The sequence below is a fragment of the Scardinius erythrophthalmus genome (genome assembly GCF_964197995.2).
Source record: "Scardinius erythrophthalmus genome assembly, chromosome: 5".
Classification (NCBI taxonomy): Eukaryota; Metazoa; Chordata; class Actinopteri; order Cypriniformes; family Leuciscidae; genus Scardinius; species Scardinius erythrophthalmus.
In genome coordinates this window covers 14,901,435-14,921,766 of record NC_138225.1, presented here as the reverse complement: position 1 = coordinate 14,921,766, position 20,332 = coordinate 14,901,435, and the positions used below count along the sequence as shown (strand labels likewise).

General features: G+C 37.5%; 2 protein-coding genes across 2 annotated transcripts; both read right to left on the bottom strand.

Annotated features, from left to right (window-relative positions):
- Positions 1–510: 510 nt before the first annotated feature.
- cnga2b (cyclic nucleotide gated channel subunit alpha 2b) lies at positions 511–11,477 on the bottom strand (the record flags this gene model as incomplete). The annotated part of the gene is made up of 6 exons (XM_081364732.1): positions 511–1,931; positions 9,286–9,392; positions 9,672–9,779; positions 9,888–10,061; positions 10,149–10,259; positions 11,377–11,477. The coding sequence occupies 6 exons, from the start codon at positions 11,475–11,477 to the stop codon at positions 511–513; spliced, it is 2,022 nt and encodes a 673-aa protein (XP_081220858.1).
- Positions 11,478–14,884: 3,407 nt separating this feature from the next.
- chmp1b (charged multivesicular body protein 1B) lies at positions 14,885–19,393 on the bottom strand. Its single transcript, XM_081364891.1, has 8 exons — positions 19,204–19,393; positions 18,492–18,589; positions 17,675–17,821; positions 17,515–17,583; positions 17,299–17,406; positions 17,155–17,198; positions 15,800–15,872; positions 14,885–15,715 (listed from the first exon to the last, which is right to left on the bottom strand). The coding sequence occupies exons 1-8, from the start codon at positions 19,217–19,219 to the stop codon at positions 15,671–15,673; spliced, it is 600 nt and encodes a 199-aa protein (XP_081221017.1). The 5' UTR covers positions 19,220–19,393; the 3' UTR covers positions 14,885–15,670.
- Between the last annotated feature and the right edge of the window lie 939 nt (positions 19,394–20,332).

Sequence of the window (20,332 nt, the reverse complement as noted above, 5' to 3'; positions counted from 1 at the left end):
TTGTTAAGTGCATTTGTAATTTTATTAATTAATTTATCTTTAATTCATTTATATTTCAGTTTTAATTTGTCATTTTAGTATAGCTACATCAACTTTCATTTCAATTAGTTGCCAACTTTTCTCATTTTCATTTGATTTAAAACAATTATAATTACCTAATATTCTTTACATTTCCTAATAGTCTTTACATGGACACGTGGTTTGGAGAATTGATGGATAGAAGAATTTATATTTTCTTTCAGCTTTTTTTCAATTAAAAATAGTTAACAATAACAACACTGATGATATATTGAAGGACTACATCTATCTCTCACACATTTTCATTTAGGGAAAATTAAATATGCCGTCTTTCCTGAAAAAATACTTGAAAAACCAAGTCTAAACGCTGGAGGCTGCTGGAACATGTTTGAAAAAGCAAATGTTTGTGACTGTAAATGTGCATCTAGAAATATAGGCTAATCCTGCATGTGACATAGAGGCACACAATCTTCATGGTGCAAATGCGCATATCTATGCAGTTGAATTGGCTCGTGGTGTGTTAGCATTACTCTCAAAGTCCATCTCTTGATCTGAAACAAGCCCAAGGCCTGTATGACACAGTTGTCTCTCAAGCGCTGTGATTCTTTGCTTCAGACTGCTTTGAGTCACTGTGAACTCCCCGAGCAACCGTGCGAAACGTGCTTGTAGAACATCCAGTGAGCCCTCCAGATGTTTAACCTTCTCATCTGTATCCATGACAAGCAAGCCTGCCTGTGCGGTGCTTTCATCCAGAAGCCCCTGCTTCCTCAGAATCTCCCTCCCACGCTCTTCCAGAACCTTCTGAGCGTCTGGGTATTCGGTTACGGCCTCCATTAGGTCGTCCTTTGAAAGGCAGAAGAGGTCAGAGTAGCCGATGCTACGAATGTTAGCTGTCCGACGGTTTCCCATTTTACTACCCTGAATGTTAAGAATGCTAATCTCACCAAAACAACCTCCAGCTGTTAGCAATGCAAACTGTGTCACCCCATCATCAGCAACAACTGCTAATTTTCCCTCTTTAATTATATACATCTCTTTTCCAATGTCTCCTTTTCGGCAAATGTAGTCGCCAGGACTGTACACTTGAGGGCGCAGTTTTAAAACCAGTTCTACTAACAGTCCGGCCTCACAGTCTTGAAAGATGCGAACTTTCTTCAGAGTAGATAAATGAACGTTGATGGCAATTTCTGCACGTAGCTTGTCAGGAAGATTCTTTAAGACTTCCTGCTCATCCACCGCTTTCTGATTTGTCCACAGGTAGTCAAACCATTTGATGACACGTGTCTCAAGATGGCGACTGACTTTGCGGAAGTGCATGTAATGTTTAATAGCATCAATCCGTCCCTGGAACTCTGCCCGTGTGGCGTTCATATTGGAAATCATAGAACCCACATTACCCACAATGGTGGCAAAAATGAGCACTCCGACAAGAAAATCAAACACCACGAACACATATTCCTCGTCCCGTACGGGTGGTGGCATCTCTCCAATGGTGGTCAGCGTCAGTGTGGACCAGTAGAAGCAGTATACGTAACTCCGTCTCAGACCTCCTTCCTCTGTGGATGAGATGTTGGGATAAACCCATTGATCTGATCCAAAACCAAGTGACTTTGAGATGGCATAGAAGATGCAGGCATTCCAGTGGATAATAACTAGAATGTAGAGCACTAAGTTCCAGATGCGGAAGATGTTTGGGTAGTTGGTTCTCGTCTCAGTACGATTAAAGAACTCAAACATACGAGAGAAGCGCAGGAGGCGGTTGAAGCGGACCTGTGGTGTGTTGATGCCCACGATGATGTACGCCAGGTCCGTGGGAAGGATGGAGATAACGTCCATTTTGAACTGAAATGTATGAATGTAGCTGTCTCTGAGTTTCGCTAGGTCCTTCACCAGAAGTCCTTGCTCCAGGTAACCTGGAAGAGCATAAAAATGCTTTATAGTTCGTTCAGTAACACAAAGAATACAAAAATCTGCACATTGTTCTGCTTCCAAGTTGCTGAATGAAAATAAAAAAAAGTCTTGATGAAACTGAAGTGGTGACAGATCAATCTTCCATATTGTGTTGTACATCTGAGTGAAACGGAAAAGAAAAAATGTAGGACGAGAACTTGTAGTCAGGGAGCCAAAGTCTCAAAAGTGCTTTATTCGTGTTTTTTCTGTTAACTTTGACCCTAAGAACCAATAATTGGAGGGTCTGCTCTGCCGGAAATATCGCGAAAAATTTTTTTGCCCATTTTTGTGTAAGCACCCCTTATTTTTTATCAGAAAAATGTGAAAAAATATTTTTTCCCTCAAATCCTCAGTGGGTTGGGTAGGCTGTCAATAAATGCATTCCAGATACACAGAACACATGTGCTGACAACATCCACTGAAAAAATAACTCTTAAAACACATTTCTACATGATTTTGCATTAATTTAATGCAAAAAAAAATTAGGTGTTTTTTCACTTTTTTCCAGTATTTTCATCTTTACTTCATTGGCAATCAACTTTTCCCTCAAGTTATGACATCAGTCAATATGTCATTCTTTTCACCAAACAGAATACGCATTCCACAGAAAAAAATAATAAAAATCCAACCAAAATCAATGGATCTGTGATGATTTCACTACTAGTTGATCAACAGGCTCAGAACCTCAATAGAATTTTAGGCTACTCTCAAAATTCCGAAAGACATGCTGGATATTTGACATCATGGCACACTTATGCACACACACACATGATCTTAATAATATGAATGAGTTTGTTTGGAACAACCAACCAACGGTAACCAATGGTTACCAACGGACTTCGAAGCTGCTCATCATTGTCTGTGGCATATATAAAACTGGATATATGGTTTTTAATGTCCACATTATTAAGCATCATGACCTAGGCATCTTTTTAATTTCAACATAACCCTGTTCTCCCAATGGAAATGTGTCACACAAGAAATAGAATAGATCTGAAGCTGCAACATCATACTTCCCCGCCAGAGCTTCTGTGCTGGCATGAACAGGTAGGAAGATATCCATCGTCTTCACCCACAGTTCCTGCAGCCCATCCATGTGTGTGATGTAGTACATGCACATCATGATCACATCTGTGTCAGTTGCAACCACTACAGCCCGTTTGTGGTGTAGAATTTGTACTGAGTATGCGATGTGAGCAAACATCCTGGTATCTGCATCTTCATGTTTCTTACAGGAAAATTCTGGAAGCTCAACCTGACAATCCACTGACAAGAGGACAGTGCGACCAGGATCACAAAAGATTCCACCAAGAATAAGTGTGCATCCTGCAGGAAGTGACTTGTTCTGAGCTGCCCATGCTTCCCCCATGCAGTATAACAGATTAGCTTTATTCAGTAGATTGTGAATGAAGCCTTTCCATTCAGGTATAGGGAGAGTATCATGTGGCTTGTACTCCTTCATTTTGCTGGGGCAGGTCTTCATCCTCTTCTCTCGTTCCTCACCTTTCAGACTTTCAGCAGGGGAGACATCATATCGATCACCAACAAAGTGGATGCAGTCACACTTGTCTGGGAGGATTCCAAGGAGCTGTCTCAGGTACTTTCCTTGCAGTTCATGGAAGGTGCTGCTCCCAAGATGTTGGTAACGTTGAATGAACGCCATGGCATCTACTACCATTACAACAGTTTTGTCAGACGGCGGTAGTCATCAAAGTTTGAAAGTTTAATTTGGGCTACTTTCTCACTGTCTGTTCTTCTTGCTGCAGCCTGTGCCTCCAGTCCTTTTTCACGAGCGCAGATCAAGTCAGCAGATGTGGCTTTGTGGCCTGTTGTAATGTTGATCAGCTCCTGTTCTTCACATGTGAAAGGATTGATCATCTGGTTGTTGATGATATCTGTTATTTTCCTTACACCTTCTGCCTCCTTTGCACCTTGGCTGTCCTTGTCCTCGTGGTGTTTGGTGTCATCCGCATCCAGGTGTGCCATAGCCTTTGTCTGCTCTGACACAGCTGTCAGAACTGGAAGAGCTTTCAAGTATTCCTCCATGGCCGCTGGCTGCTGACTGATGCCAGTGAAGAGTTTTGTCTTGGCATCCCGGTTGTAGGTTTTTTCAAGTGCCATGTCTGTCCAGACACCATTGAACCGTCCTTCTGTTTGACGTACAATGAACTTCCCATCCTTGAATTCCCTAAAGACGTTTGGCACCAGTGTAGGCAAACTTCTCATAGCTTCTAGGTAGTGGGCCAGGCAGGATATGTACTTGTAGTAGCCAGCAGCTACAAGGTATGGTAACATCTTTTCCACTTCAGCCAGGTGTTCCTCCCACAGACCTGCACGCTCGGCATGGATGAACCGTCTAAGAATCATCACCATATCCATGTACATTAGCCATAGCTCTGTGGTAGGTGAGGTACGTGCTTCATCAAACTCAGCCATCAAACATGTCAGCTTTTTCAGTTGGTCAAGTCAAGTCAAGTCATCTTCATTTAATGCTTTTAACAATGTGGATTGTTTCAAAGCAGCTTTACAGAGATAAACATATAATTTCAGGTAACAGAGATTGTTTTGGCTTTATAGCGGTTCTTTAATAAATTTATTTTCCAGCTAAAGTTAGTTTTGATTGATTCGCTTCCGTCGCAACGATCATTTGTTATTAAATTAGGGGCCGCTAAGACGACACCATTCTCTCTACACAGATTTTAAACGCGAACCTGTGATAAATGCTGATGGCGTTCACATGCGCATTAAGAATTGGTTCTATAGTTATGTGCATTTGAATATATGTGCGCAGGTTTGTAATTCCCTACAAACCAAGCCTAAACAAAGTACTGGTCTTTCCTTATAAATTTTGATACAGAATTTTATTTTGTCACTTCAGGGTAGGTACGCGAAACGAATTTTCCCGACAACACTTTATCTGTAGAGTGGTAAAGGGATCCTCCATAGGGAGAGACTAGTTGGCACTTCAGCACTGCGTTGTCATTGGGTCCAGGCGAAAGTCCTTCGTCAGATCTGGATACGGCCTGGATCCGGCAGTTGCATCGAGACACGCATAAGTTGCCTTCTCTACATCCTCTTCTGACAGGGCATCTAGGAGCAGCTGGACATTGTTGCTAAGCACACACATGTACTCCAGGTCTGGCAAATGCTTCCCAGTGTAGGGCAAACATGGCTGCATACACCATAGTGTGGGCATGCAGCATTGCTTAGTAGTCTTTCCCGCTGATGATTTTGTTTGCTGTTCCACGGAGACATCAGCTTCGACCATGATGTCTTCGATATCAGTGGACTGCATCAAATGCCCAATGGCTCCAAGGAAATTCTGAGCAATATGGAAGCCACCCATGCGCAAGATAAGTTTGGCATACTTCTCTTTGTTCTTCTTTTGCAGACTCAGAACCACCTCATAGATTGCTTGGTCACATGTGATGATGGCATACTCTTGACCATGTTTTCTCGACACATCCATGCAGTACTGAACAGACTGTTGAACCACATCAGGGTTTGTTGGTGACTTTGGGTAGAAGGGACCATAGCTGATCAAAGTTGCAGGGATGGTATCTGGGATGAGAAATGTTTGGAATGAACTCCATGTTGGAGCAGCACAATTTGGTTTCAGGTCCTCCAATAGTACAGTAGGGCAGCTATGCACTTAATGCCAGAGGATGCTCAGGTGGTCAAGAGGTTCTGCTAGACACACAGGAAGCTTAGGCTCTGTTTCAACTCCAACCGGGGAGCGACTCTTTTGACAATCTTTTAGACTGAGGTGGCTTTCCTTGGTTTAAAAAGGCTGAGAAGATTCCATGGCTGGTTGGTGGGTTTTCAGTAGAGGTAAACTAACTGTTGGTGTGGGGTCATCCTGGGCAAGGTTGAGAATTTGTTCTTGCTGCTTAGGACTGACTTTCACCCGGCCGTCCTCACCTAAGTCCGGAGATGCATCTGTTATCATCCATGCCAGGTGGTTATACAGGTTAGAGCTCACTCTTCGGGATGCCTCTAGGTATGATATCTCTAGCTGCAGTGACGGGTCTTCAGTCATACTTCCAGGCATCTGGTAACTTCCACCGGCTTGAGCTGTTCTGGCTTCTCGTTTCCTTCAGGGCCTGCTTACGTTGGTCCTGGAGCTCCTTCCAGTCACTTTTTTGTGTGTTTGAACACTTTTGTTAGTGTTAAAACACTCTTTGCAGTGTTGTAGGAAGAGACTATGGTGTCATCTGGTGTCATCAGGCAATCAAGGACTAACATCAATATGAGGTAACATTGTGAAATCCATGGCTTTCCAAGTATTTACGGAATTCATCCCTCAAAGCTGTAACGAAGAATATGGCATTCACTTTAAAAAAGGGGCTCATCTATCAGAGATATGAGTTGGTTCAGTGCAGCATCATATGGAGTGGTGGCAGTACTAGTCTTATCCTGTGAACGAAGACGCTTTGTCAGGTTAGTTGGTCATGCATTCCTTGTGGTATCGGAAGTCCTCAACAATCATATCAGTACACCTGTTTCCATCAGGACCATGAATCTTGTGTAGTATCTCTTCATCTTCAAGTTTGTTTGCTTTTTCCCATACTGCATTCTGTCTGTCATAAGTGGCGATCAAAATGGGGGATCTATTCCCTCTGGCTTTCAGCTGATTGTCAAGTCTGTATGAGACATCATCCTTTCTGTGGGTTACAGCATATTCATTTTGACAGCAAATTTTGATTTAGTTTTTGGGATGAGGAATCATCAGAAATATACTTGTTTGAAAACTGGCATGGTCCTTTCAGTTAATTACCATTACAATATCCATATTACCATTCTTTTCCCAAAACGCTGGGTCAGACCTACCGGTGTTCACTTAAGTCACTTACCACAGACAATGATGAGCAACTTCGAAGTCCGTTGGTAACCGTTGGTTCCCGTTGGTTGGTTGCTCCAAACAAACTCATTCATATTATTAAGATCATGTGTGTGTGCATAAGTGTGCCATGATGTCAAATATCCAGCATGTCTTTCGGAATTTTGAGAGTAGCCTAAAATTCTATTGAGGTTCTGAGCCTGTTGATCAACTAGTAGTGAAATCATCACAGATCCATTGATTTTGGTTGGATTTTTTTTATTTTTTCTGTGGAATGTGTATTCTGTTTGGTGAAAAGAATGACATATTGACTGATGTCATAACTTGGGGGAAAAGTTGATTGCCAATGAAGTAAAGATGGAAATATTGGAAAAAAAGTGAGAAAACGCCTATTTTTTTGCATTAAATTGATGCAAAATCATGTAGAAATGTGTTTTAAGAGTTCTTTTTTCAGTGGATGTTGTCAGCACGTGTTCTGTGTATCTGGAATGCATTTATTGACAGCCTACCCAACCCACTGAGGATTTGAGGAAAAAAATGTTTTTTTTTCACATTTTTCTGATAAAAAATAAAGGGTGCTTACACTAAAATTGCCACAATTGTTTTTCGCTATATTTCCGGCAGAGCAGACCCTCCAATTATTGGTTCTTAGGGTCAAAGTTAACAGAAAAAACACAAATAAAAAGTATGGCAGACCATGTCAGGTTCAACCCATTTTTGAGACTTTGGCTCCCCGACTATTGGTTCTGTCTGTCAGTTTTTTAATGGATGGAGGCAGATGTGTAAGAAAGGGGCGGGGTTAAAGCAGACAAAATTATTGGAGAAGTCTGGCATATGTCACCAGAGAGAAGTCTGTCGTTAAAAAAAAAAGAATAAAACATGCATGTATGAAACGTTTACAATAAAATCAATAGCATGCAATTAGAAAATAGATGAATTTTTTATTTCATTACGGTTATAAATTAATGAAATTTATAACTTGCAGGGTAGGTAGGATTTTTCAAAAAAAAAAAACATTCCAAATTTGTTTAAACTGTCTTTATACACCAATACATAATTAAAATGTAAGTACTCTGAAAAAGAGAGTATAAAAATAGAGTGTCTGTAGACCTCTCACGACTGTTGTAAACACAGCAAATTATTTCCATTTACTCCACCCCCTCCCTTCTGAGCTCCTTCCAAAGCCACGCCCCCAAAACACATGAACGCGCAACCTGAGACTATCAAGCTAGCATATTGATACTGGTAAAGTTTAAAATATAGCCTACTTTGTTTGATTCGGTAACAAGCTATATTTATAGGTAACAAGCTATATTTATAAGGCAAAGCTAAAAACAGGTTGCATTGATACACGTTTTTCCATTACCATCAGTTACACTGTGATGAAGGTGAATTTCGTGTAAGATTCATAACATATACGGTGTTTTGCAATGTAAGAGGTTCCATGATGAAAACATTGTTGACTCTAATGAGGACTACACTCCGGAGACAAGTACCGCTTCGTCGGTTCGAGGACAGGTCCGGGGTCGAGGGCAAAGCAGAGGAGGTCGTTCAAGAGTGCGGGCAACCTGGGTCCGAGGAAGTAGTTTTTGCCTTGTTTGCCTTCGCTGACTGCATATGCAGGTGCTTTGAATTTTGAATGCTCTTTCTCTGCCATAATTTTACTCTTCGTAGGTTCCGCGCCTCTTGCACTCCTCAAATCAAACGGGTGCGCACGCATATGGGCAGATCTAGCAACAGGGGTGGTAGCCATGGTTGCGAGAGTGAGTGACAGTCGCCCAAACCAATCAATGGTTTCGTCCCGAATGGAAATAATGAGCTGTGTTTATTGCAGATTAAAAGGTCTACAGTCATTCGATTTTTATACTCTCTTTTTCAGAGCACTTACATTTTAATTATGTATTGGTATATAAAGACAGTTTAAACAAATTTGAAAAAAAGTTTTTTATAAAAATCCTACCTACCCTACCTTTAACATGAAATATGCAAATGTTTTAATATGACTTTGCCCGAATAGAAAAACTGACTTTGTAAATACATAAACAACATCATAACTGTGATTTTGCAGCCTATCTCATGGAACAAACACGGGGTCAACAACAAAAGATATGGGAAGTGTTTTCTTTTAAAAGTTAATACGGCTATTTATTTTATTAATTTAAACTATGCACAATTAGTTATGCAACAAATAAAATGCAACTAATATGGTTGTGTTCAGAACTGATTTTTGTACTTGCTGTCCACAAAGAAATATAAACCACTCCTGTAGCTTTATACAGTCAAGCACGGTGCAGGAAATGCCAAGGTTATAGGTTCAATTCAGGGAATTAGCCAAGATTTTGTGATGATAATATATAACATGATTTCCATATAGTGTTTCTGTAATGAGTGAAGGCACTTCATGAATTCAGTCATTGGGATAATTAACTTTAAAATTTGGTGCAAGTCAGGAATTTTGAGTATGTGTGTGTCTATACCTGTCCTTAGCCGCATACATGAATCCAGTATGTAGACAATGTCACAAATATAGTCAAAAACCAGCCAGACAATAGGATTCTCAGTCTGAAGCTGATCAAAACATGCTCTATTCACACAAAGACAGAAAGAGAAAGAACATGAGAACCACAAATATTTAGACAACCTGCAGACACACGCATCTGTACAGTTAGTCAAGCAGTTGTCTCAAAGGACTGTTCTCATTGTGGAAGAGTGACAGGCGTAACGAAAGAGCCTCAGTGCATCGTAACAATTAGTTACGCCAGAAACAAACCGCCAGCACAGGGAACTGTGTTTATCAGGAGCACATTAACAAAGGGTATAGTGATGAATATGTAAAGAAGAAAGACTAGGTGAAAAGTCACACCTGGCTACAAGAAGAACCCAGTTATAGAGCACAGCAGCGGCGATGAAGAAGAGCCAGTAGTAGTAAATATCATCAGATGGAGAAACTATAAATGTCTCCCATTGTTTCCTGTGGAAAAAACACACACATGTAACAAATGTAATCAAATTTATCCTCTCTGTATGCAGACTAGGTTTCATGCCCATAAGTCAAAGAAAAAGAAATGTGTCACATTACTTTGTATTTTCCTTAGTATTTCCATTGGCGTCTGGTTGGTTGTTGCTCCTTCGACTGGGTGGGGCTCGTACTTCGGGTCCCCGGAATCTCTCTAGGAAGGAATCGGGTCTCTCTTCTTCCTCTATCAGACTCCTGTGTGCCCAGTCTCTCAGAGTCACCACCAGAGTCACCAACCTGGCAACACAAGAGAGAAAATATTTATCCAGACTTGCTGTGGCACATGTGAGAATGTGTATGTGCATATTTGTATGGATCCTAAACCTGGATAGAGCTCCTCTTCCTCTAAAGGAGTTTCTTGATGGCGTATCTTGGGGCTCTAGAGCAGCTACTCGCTGCAGCTCAGACGAGGTGTCGTCACACGCAGACTGAGACCTGAGAGAGCAACGAATGGATGAAGACAGAACATATGAGCAGGAAATGAGAAATGAGTTGAAATCACACATGTTTTATACCATCATGGTTAACTCAAATAGAATTCTGTTGTTCTTGAAGTGTTTTATGCTAAAAATGACTTAGAGGGATTTTAAACCTGTATGAATCTCTTTCTTCTGCTGAACACAAAAGAAGATATTTTGAAGAATGTCTGTAACCAAACAGTTTCTGGTCCCCGTTGACTTAGTAGCCTATTTTTATTTTTCATACTATGGAAGTCAATGGGGATCAGCATCTGTTTGGTTACAGACATTCTTCAAAATGTCGTCTTTTGTGTTCAGCAGAAGAAAGAAATTCATACAGGTTTAGAACAACATGAGGTTGAGTATATGATGACATCATTTTCATTTTTAGGTGAACTATCCCTTTAGGATGTGGATTTAAAAAAACAAAACAAAAAAAGTATTACACTACCACTCAAAGGTTTGGGGTAAGTAAGATTTTATTTTTATTTTTGAAAGAAATTAATAGTATTAATACCTTCATCAAGGATGCTTTAAATTTATCAAAAGTGACACCAAAGAATTCTATTTCAAATAAATGCTGTGCTTTTGAGCTTTCTATTCATCAAAGAATCCTGAAAAAAATGTATGGTTATTAGAAAATAAACTGTTTTCAACATTGATAATAAGAAATGTTTCTTGAGCACCAAATCAGCACATTATAATGATTTCTGAAGGATCATGTGACACTGAAGACTGAAGAAATGGCTGGTGAAAATTTTGCTTTGCCATCGAATGCATTACATTTTAAAATGTACTCAAATAGAAAACAGTTCTTTTAAATTGTAATAATATTTCACAGTATTAGTGTTTTTACTGTATTTGGTGAACATACAATACTTATTTCGAGAACATTTTTAAAAATCTTACTGACCCCTCAAGTTTGGATTTTTTGGTCTTTACGTAATTATCAAACCAGTTTGGAAAAGTGTGTTTCGTCCTTTTGTGACACTTCTGAGGACCAAGCTCACCAAATTGGTTTTACTATCATTGTGAGGAAATTTGGTCCTTGCATAGACTGAAAACAGACCACACACAAACACAAAATCACCGACCTGCTGAGCACACTCTCTGCTCGGTCCTGCTCATCCTCTTGAGTTTGCACAGAGAGACGATGAGAGCAGGGAGATCCCTCAACGGCCGACTGGCCCGTCATACTGTACACACAAACACACACGATCACTTACCCTTATGAAAAAGAAGTTTATTAAAATGTAATAGTATACTTCTTTTAAACTAAAAAATAAAAAAGTATTCTTTCAGTCTACTTTTTATGTACTTCTCAGAAGTATATTTTATGTAGGCTACTTCTCTAAAACATGTGCTACAAGTATTTGACTACATCAGTATAAGTTCACTTGTAGTATAGTTGCAGTACAAATGAAAAACTCAGTTGTAAACTAGTTGTGTACTCAAAGTTTACTAGGCTACGGTTATACTTAAAAGTATACTTTTATAAAAAGTGAGCCAATTTAGTCCCAAGTATTGAAAGAGTACACTTACAGTGATGTTAGTATTACAAAAACTTTACTTAAGTAGGGTAATAAAATTAACTTGAATACTTATTTTTTGTAAGGGTAGTTGGAGGACGTTGGATGTTTTTTTTATATAAATCCCAGCTCTCAAAAATATGTTCCAAGAACGCTTTCCCAGCATTCTCGTTAAGCTGTGAAAACGTTATTTCTGAACGTTCTCAGAACATTCAAAACGCCCAGTTTCTAAAATGTTTTAAAAACTTTTCTTTTCTTGTTATATGCAAATTTTGCATCATTTTGCAAGTATTATGGGGAAGTCAATGTTCTTTAACCCATCTCAAAAAAGTAGTAAAGTTTAAAAACTATGTCCAATATAAATGTTTCAGAAAACCCTTTCCTGAATAATGTGTAAACAACAATTTTTGTGCTAATGTTTTGATAATGTTAAGACCAGATAACTTTGGACAAACATAATGTTACTGGAAGAACGTTTGTGAGAGAACTCTCACAAGGTTCTTAGAACCTTCCCTGTTAGCATGGGAAAATTACTAAATGCTAACCCTTAAACAAAACACTGCATCTAAAAAATAATAAATTATTTATTTATATTAATTTAAAATATATTTATCAAATTTTTCGATTGTTTTTCCAAATTTGAATGTGCCCAAAGTGAGGTTTTGTCAGAATTAACTCATTTTTATTGACAAATTAAATTACATTCCATTTTCAGTACAACTTAGCCCTTCAAACTTCTCAGCAGTACATGTCAAAGACATTGTGGATGAAATGCAGAGGGACAGCAGGTCAGGGGAGTTATCAGCAAACACTTCTCGCCTGGGAATGTGGTCACTATGACAATCACCTCAGATTACCGTAAGACATAGATGCAACAGGGGGAGATTTAAAAACCACAGCCCAAGATCTAAACTGAAGGATGATCTCATGGTTAATAAGGGAACGGCTTTAGGGACTGATGGATGGATGGTTCAACAGACGGATGGATGGATAGTGCCGTGTCTAGATGAATGTTAACAATGTTTTTGGTAATTGGCTCATCATTAAAGAAACACAGAACACAGAGTGACACACAACTGTCTTCCCAGAGGACAAACACACAGAGCTAATGTCTCATGAGAAATCATGGTTGCTAACAACCATTCCTCTGACACAGACACACACATTAGGTTTTCATGTTTTATGAGGACATCCCATAGACATAATGATTTTTATACTGTACAAACTGTATATTCTATCCCCTAACCCTACCCCTACCCATCTCAGAAAGTACTCGCAATGTTACATTTTCCAAAAACATCACACGCACATGCACACACACACACAATTAATATTATGATATAACATATTATAAATATAATAGTGAATATGTATTATGTATTAGTGAATATGTGAATATTATATTATTATACATCATTCAAAATAACATTAAAGAATTAAACAGTTGTACCTCATTGTTATTAAAAATCTGTATATTATAAACATGTATGTATGAACCTGCATGCATGTGTGAGACAAATTCCCTGACTCACCTTCAGCTGCTCCTCTTCAGGATCCCAAAAAAATCTAGAATGGTGGTCCATATTACATCCTTATACTCAACAAGAAACACACAAAGTGTGTTTCTGATCTTCATACTAGTCTAAAAACGCAAAGTTCTCTTCCTGTGCTTAAATGGAATAATGCCATGATCAGTCAATACATCTGTCTTTCTCATCTCTAGAGTAAAAGACACTCCAGCAAAAAAGGCGGGGTATGAAGGGGCAGGGCAGGAGAGAATGGGAGGAGAAAATTATTGTGGTCACATAAATTAGTGACATTTGCATGAACAGTATAGTTGCAAATAAAATGGACATGAGCTTTTTTCATGACCATGTTATAATGTACACTACTGGTCAAAAGTTTGGGGTCAGTAAAAAAACTCTGTTATACTTTCCAAGGATGCATTTATTCTATAAAAAATACAGTAAAACAGCAGAATTGTGAAATATTATTACAATTTACAAGAACTGTTTTCTATTTTAAAATATTTTCAAATGTAATTTATTCCTGTGATGGCAAAGCTGAACAGTTGTAAACTGTGATACATTTCAGGATTCTTTAATAAATAGAAAGTTCAAAGAACAGCATATATTTGAAGATTGAAATCTTTTGTAATTTTTGACCAATATCATGCATCCTTGCTAAATACTACAGAGGCCCTAAAGGGACTTTAGGAGCTCCGTAAAATACAAATATTAATTTCTTAAAAAAAATCCCTACTGTCCCTAAACTTTTGAACAGTGCAAGTGGATGTATAAGAGAAAATATAAATCTTCTTAAAAAATGAATTATATACATATATATACATGTAAAGTATATTATAATTATTCTTTTTTAATTAATTTTATATATAGAATTTTACCCCAAACTTTTAAGCGGAAATGTATATGGATGTATATATAGGGAATGCTAATTTTAAAACATTTTTCAGAGCTTTAATCACCTTCTAGCTGTTCACTTTTATGGTCCTGGAATGTTACAAATTAAATTATAGAAGTACAAATATTTCTTTAATCACATGTCTGATATTTATATGTTTTTTAAACTTTTTGTTTGACTTGACAGAATTTTTTTTTATTCTGTCTTACTTCAATAAAATTCATGATAAAATATTGTTTTTGAGGGAAGAACACTCAGATCTGTCATCTAAATGACTCCAGGTGGGCACACATAAAATCAGGTAAGACTCCAATGGGAAATTATATGAATATATAAATTGGTTTTGGTTTTTAAGCAGCACATTTCTCCTTGGACTCATGAGCCAGCGCATCAGTAGCAGCTGCTCAGCTCTGCTAACTCTGAACCCAACGGACCAATCAAAACCTATCACTCTTCGAAATCTTGAGCCCAATGGACCAATCAAAACCCAATCCTGTTGTAACTCTAGGCCCAACAGGCCGATCACAGTCATTGTACAAGTCTGAAAACTAGTATTATAATGCCAACAGACACCGATTCTCTGAAGAAAAAAAGATTTTCCCAATATACAAATAAATGTGAATTGAATAAATTATTTACATTCAAGAACATAGAAATTTGCAAAATATTTATTTATATACACACAAACATATATATATTCTCATCTGAGCCAGCTGATTGAGATGTACATCGCCAAAGGAAGTTTATTATAATGTTTTATACATTTCGGATAGACCACATCAGAAAAAGATCAGAGTTTCTGTAAAGACTTAGGGCTGATATACTGGGGATTTTACTGCCTTGGACAAAATGAAAAGATTTTATTCAAATCATCTTGCATCTTGATCACATGCATTTTACGGTACAAATTCCCACAATCCATTGAAGCAGAGGCAAAAACGTGTGCAGCAAGAAAAAAAACATGTCACAATTTTTTCCCAACAGCTGTTTGATACTAATGCTGGTATAGGTTAATGTAGCTACATTGGCATAAAATGTATATGAGAGACAAGCAAGTATTTAAAACATCTTAAATAAAATGAGGAATATTACAAAGAAATGTTGCAAGCAATATTATAATCTTTATACCAATTATTATGGACTGAGTGAGAGCAGGACCCCAGAACAATCCTGATGACGGCAGCGTTACCAAATAACAAATCTAATTTTGTCTAATTCAGTTTCCAGCGTGTCATTACAGTTTGGTTTTGGTGTGTTCTAGTGGATAAGGAAAGCTGCACACCCTCAAACATCTGCACACACCCCTCAAATGAATAAACTGAACTAAACAATTAAACAATGAGGCTGATATTTCCAGGGGTCAGTAAACAGGGGATATGTTTCTCACACACTGGCACATTCACAATCTCTCTCTCACACACACACACCGGGTTCTTCCTTAAACCTGGTCTCTGAGTTTGGCCAGTCTCTGAGAGAGCTCGTCCTATGGTGAGAAAGATAAAATCATTGTAGTACATATCAGTTATATTTTTGTTAGCATGTCTGTACTCATGTTTGTGTTAAATACCTGTTCCGCAGATGCTACGCTGGTTCCCACTGATCCTGACTGACCTTGAGGAAGCTCCATATTGAGGTCCAGCCTAAACACACAAGAACAGACACTGTTTGTTTTAATCTTAAATTAAAGACATTTTTTCAGTTTAATCATATATATATATATATATATATATATATATATATATATATATATATATATATATATATTTTTTTTTTTTTATTCAGCAAGAATGCATTGATTTGATCATAAGTGACAGTAAAGACATTAATCATGGTATAAAAGTTATGTAAAATAATTGTTGTTCTTTCCCATTTTGTTCATCAAATAATCCTGAAGAAATGTATCTTTGTTTCCACAAAAAGCATATCTGTTTTCAACATTGATAATAATAAGAAATGTTTCGTGAGCACCAAATCAGCATATTAGAATGATTTCTGCAGGATCATGAAGTAATCAGGGCTTGACATTAACACACGCAAAACATTATTATAAAATTTTATATATAGTATACACATTTTTCAATCTTAGTCTTTTACAAAGGCATCTAAAATAATAAACTAAGTGCAATGCAGTGTTGTAAAAAAACTCGATTTATTAAACATATCGATACTGAAATATATGAACCAGCTGCGCTTTCTCACGCTCTCATCTCTCCGACAGTGAGTTGACACACAAACCCGCCTCCCCTCTCTCACTCGTTTAATTTGCTCCGGATGAATATTGTTGCTGTTAAAGAGCTTGGATTTTGGCGTGGGATTGCACAATTTGCGCATAATTTTACTAATTCCCGCAGATTTTGTGCTCCTACCCAAAGTACGCGTACATAAAGCCGCCTCTCAGTACTAAATAGATTTTTTTTCCCCCACTGCTTATTGCGCTTAAGCGGTCAAATAGACACAAAATAATGCCAAAATATCGATCTTGGCGAGTATTCACATTTTAAGTGAATGTAGTTGAGAAAGAAAACACGTGTAACAGTATAATGGATCCGTGCGTCAGGTCTTAAAGTGACAGCAGCCTAATAAACCTGCTGCCAAGTTATGAGATATTATTAAAAATATCTATATGGCTGTTGTTCCTCATGCTATTCGAAATGCTGAGTGGATAGTAACTTTGAAAAACCACTAGCCACAGTGGCTGGTGAGCTAAAAAGTTGATGTCAAGCCCTGGGAGTAATGATGCTGAAAATTCAGCTTTGCCATTACAGGAATACATTACATTTTACAATATATTCAAATAGAAAAGTTATTATAAAAGTGTAATAAAATGTATATTTCACAACATTAAATGTATTTTAATCAAATAAATGCAGCCTTGGTGAGCATAACAAGAATAACAAATTTCAGCATTTAAAATGTTCTTACCCGGCCTCATCCGCCATTTCCATCATCAGAGAATCGACTTGACCCTAAAACACACCACAGTGTCAGTAAAGGCAAAACAACTACTACGTCAGTGTATTTATGGCCTACGGTGCAGACATTGTAGTACGTGAGTGCATGTATGACCTGTGGTGTGGTCAGTGTTGTGGTGCTGCTCATCGTGTCCTCCATTTGAGCCGTCTGTACGTCCAGAGTTTCAAACTGACGCTCAAACTTATCCATCAGACCTGAAATCTGACGAATCAGAACAAAGAGAATAAACATAGAGCCAAATATAGAAGACAAATCAAAGCACTTCAACTGTTTATGTCAAAGAGAAGTCTTCCTCTCTCTCCCTCTCACCTTCTCAAGGTTCATGCTCTTCAGGGTTGCATCCATGCCCTTCACCACCCCAGCCATAGACTTGGTGACCTGGAGAATAAAAATCAAAAGTTAACCATTAAATATATTTGGATAACTACTTGAGTGTATCTAGTTTAAAAGGAGAAAGCCATTTGTGTACCTTGTTCATGGTGACAGCCGTCTGTACTCGTGCAGCCACTGCATCCACTCTCGCGCTCATTCTAAGGAAGTTCACCGATTGGTTCTTCTGGCGGATAGCGTTTTCTGCATGTATCCGTGCAACCTCCATATTGCCCTTCTGGATCGCCTAAAGTAACCAAAACATAAGCAGTGAGCTTCATAACATCACATCAACGTTGACCGATTAAATGTGCTGTAATTATGGAACATTTACTTTTAAAATAATAAAGTACAATCTAATGTGACTCAACATTCTCAATTGTGTTTTTGGATATACTTTGACATTTAGATTAGTATAATTTTTTGACAATGTATATATGAAGAGTTCAGATGCAAAAGCCTCTAAATGCCATCTGAAATTTTCTTATAAAATTATCATTTTTATCAAGCTTGTATATTTAAGTTCAGTAATTTCACTTAAATGACAATTAATAGGTAACCCTCATTGCCATTTAAGTGAAATTATTGAATTTAAATATACAAGCTTGATAAGAAAATTTCAGATGGCATTTAGAGGCTTTTGCATCTGAACTCTTCATATATATATATATATATCGACTTAAGTCTATTTATTAGAAAACAAATAGAAGTCATAGTAAAAAGTATATTTAAGTCATAGTAAAAAGTAATACTTTTTACTATGCAGATATATCTAGACAGAGAAACATAATACTCATAAAGTAGCTCAGAAAACTTCAGCGTTCAAGCGAAGCTGTTGGGTGAAGATGCTATTGCACAGGTCAATGTTACTTCCTATGAATGGAGTCTCCAAATGCCAATATCAATGGTTTGTTTACCTTCTTGACCTTGACCTTCTCTGCTTTCTCTTCTTTGTCGCATTTCTTGGAGCTCCGCTGAAGTTCTTTAGCTGCAAACTTGAGGTTAAACAACTGCTCTGAAGTCAAAAGTCAAGGAAAAGATTTGATCATGTCTGTAAAAGTTATCTGATACCTTTAATAAAATGCCACAAAACAAGCCTAAACAATGTAACAAAGCCGATTACAATAGAATATAAACAACAATGTTGACCAAAATCGTCTCGAAACTTGACAAACTAGTCTGACCGGCTGGATTGAGAGTTTACCTAGATACATATAACGTTAGGTGGCGACATTACGTAATTCTACGTCACAGTCCTACCTGGGCGGATTTGACGATGTTTTAGAGCACGAAACTATCAAAATAAGCATTTGAAACTTCATAAACGTACAAAAATATAAACAGCACGGTGAGTTCACCAACTTATGTAGCGTATCACTTTAAATCGTTTTCTACTCTAGAAACCAAAATTCACTCTAATTCAATTTCTACCTTCAGTGACGCGAACAGAAATCCCGAAAGTGCGATTAGATTTTACGGCTAGAATGTGACCCGACCTATTCGTAAACAACAAAATGTTGCCACGACCGAGTTCAACCCAAAAATTACTCTTAATTAGAAGTGTTTACGGTCCAAGCCATAGTGAAGTGAATCTGGATCGGGCCCGACCCCCGCGGTCCGCAAGGATACTCTCCATGTTCGACATCCTGGTTCCACTTGATGAAGTGTGAAGATTAGACGGGAATAGTTTTCAGTCTTGTTTGATTCCCCCGAGCTATTCGTGTGGATCAGTAACTGTCCTCGCTCTGTTTGTTGTAATTTCCCCGTATTCACTTCCGGCTTCTCCAAACCACTGGAGTGATGTCACAGTCATGCGCTCAGGTCAGCGATCGCGATGATGTCACGATTGGCAAAACAAAGCTGTGTCCTTTCGGAAGTATTTGATGTATCATGTAACAAAATCTTTTGTTTAAAATAATTGGTTACACTTTATTCAACTTCATATGGAAAGAAAAGCCTCACTATTTAAATATAAATATTTTATGTAATTCTTATAATGAGAGAGTTGAATGACTTGATTTTGTTGGAGATCGAATACGATTTTCAAGTTGAACTGGAATAAACATTATATAAAGCATAAAGATAAGCAATGGTATACAGTTTGTCTTTATGCTTTATATAATGTTTAATCAAGTTTAATCCAGTTAAAAATGTAAAACATAATATGGAATAATAAAAATGTTAAATATATAAGAATAAATAAATGTTCTATGACAATAATTGGGTAAAAATGTATATTTCAATGTTTTTACAAATTATAAATGGTGAGGGCTATTTATTATACTGAATTTTTTAGAGACATTCCATATTTCAATATCTCCTCGGGAATATAGGCTAGCATTATTTGAAGCAAAACCAGGAGGTTTTTTAAGACTTTTGCAAGGCATCAGTGAAATAGCAATCAACATTTAAAAAGGAGGTCTTCAAATTAACTATAGCAAATGCAGTAATCCTTTTTCAGACGTTTAATTCATTGCCCTGCAACATTTCATAGCTAATAAATACTTTTGGAATAACCATTTTGAGAATATTAATTGGAGATTGATTTGGACTTATAATAACAAATACTGTATCAATAAAGAAGTTAATGAAATATACTTTAAAATAATTTATCCAACAAACCTAAAAAGATATAGGCCTAAAACTGATCTTTATGTATGTACTGTATGTATGTTAGTTTCTTTTGGACTGATGTGGAATATTTATTTAATACGTTCAGTGGAATTAAAATGAAAAATATATATTTTTTTATTATGAC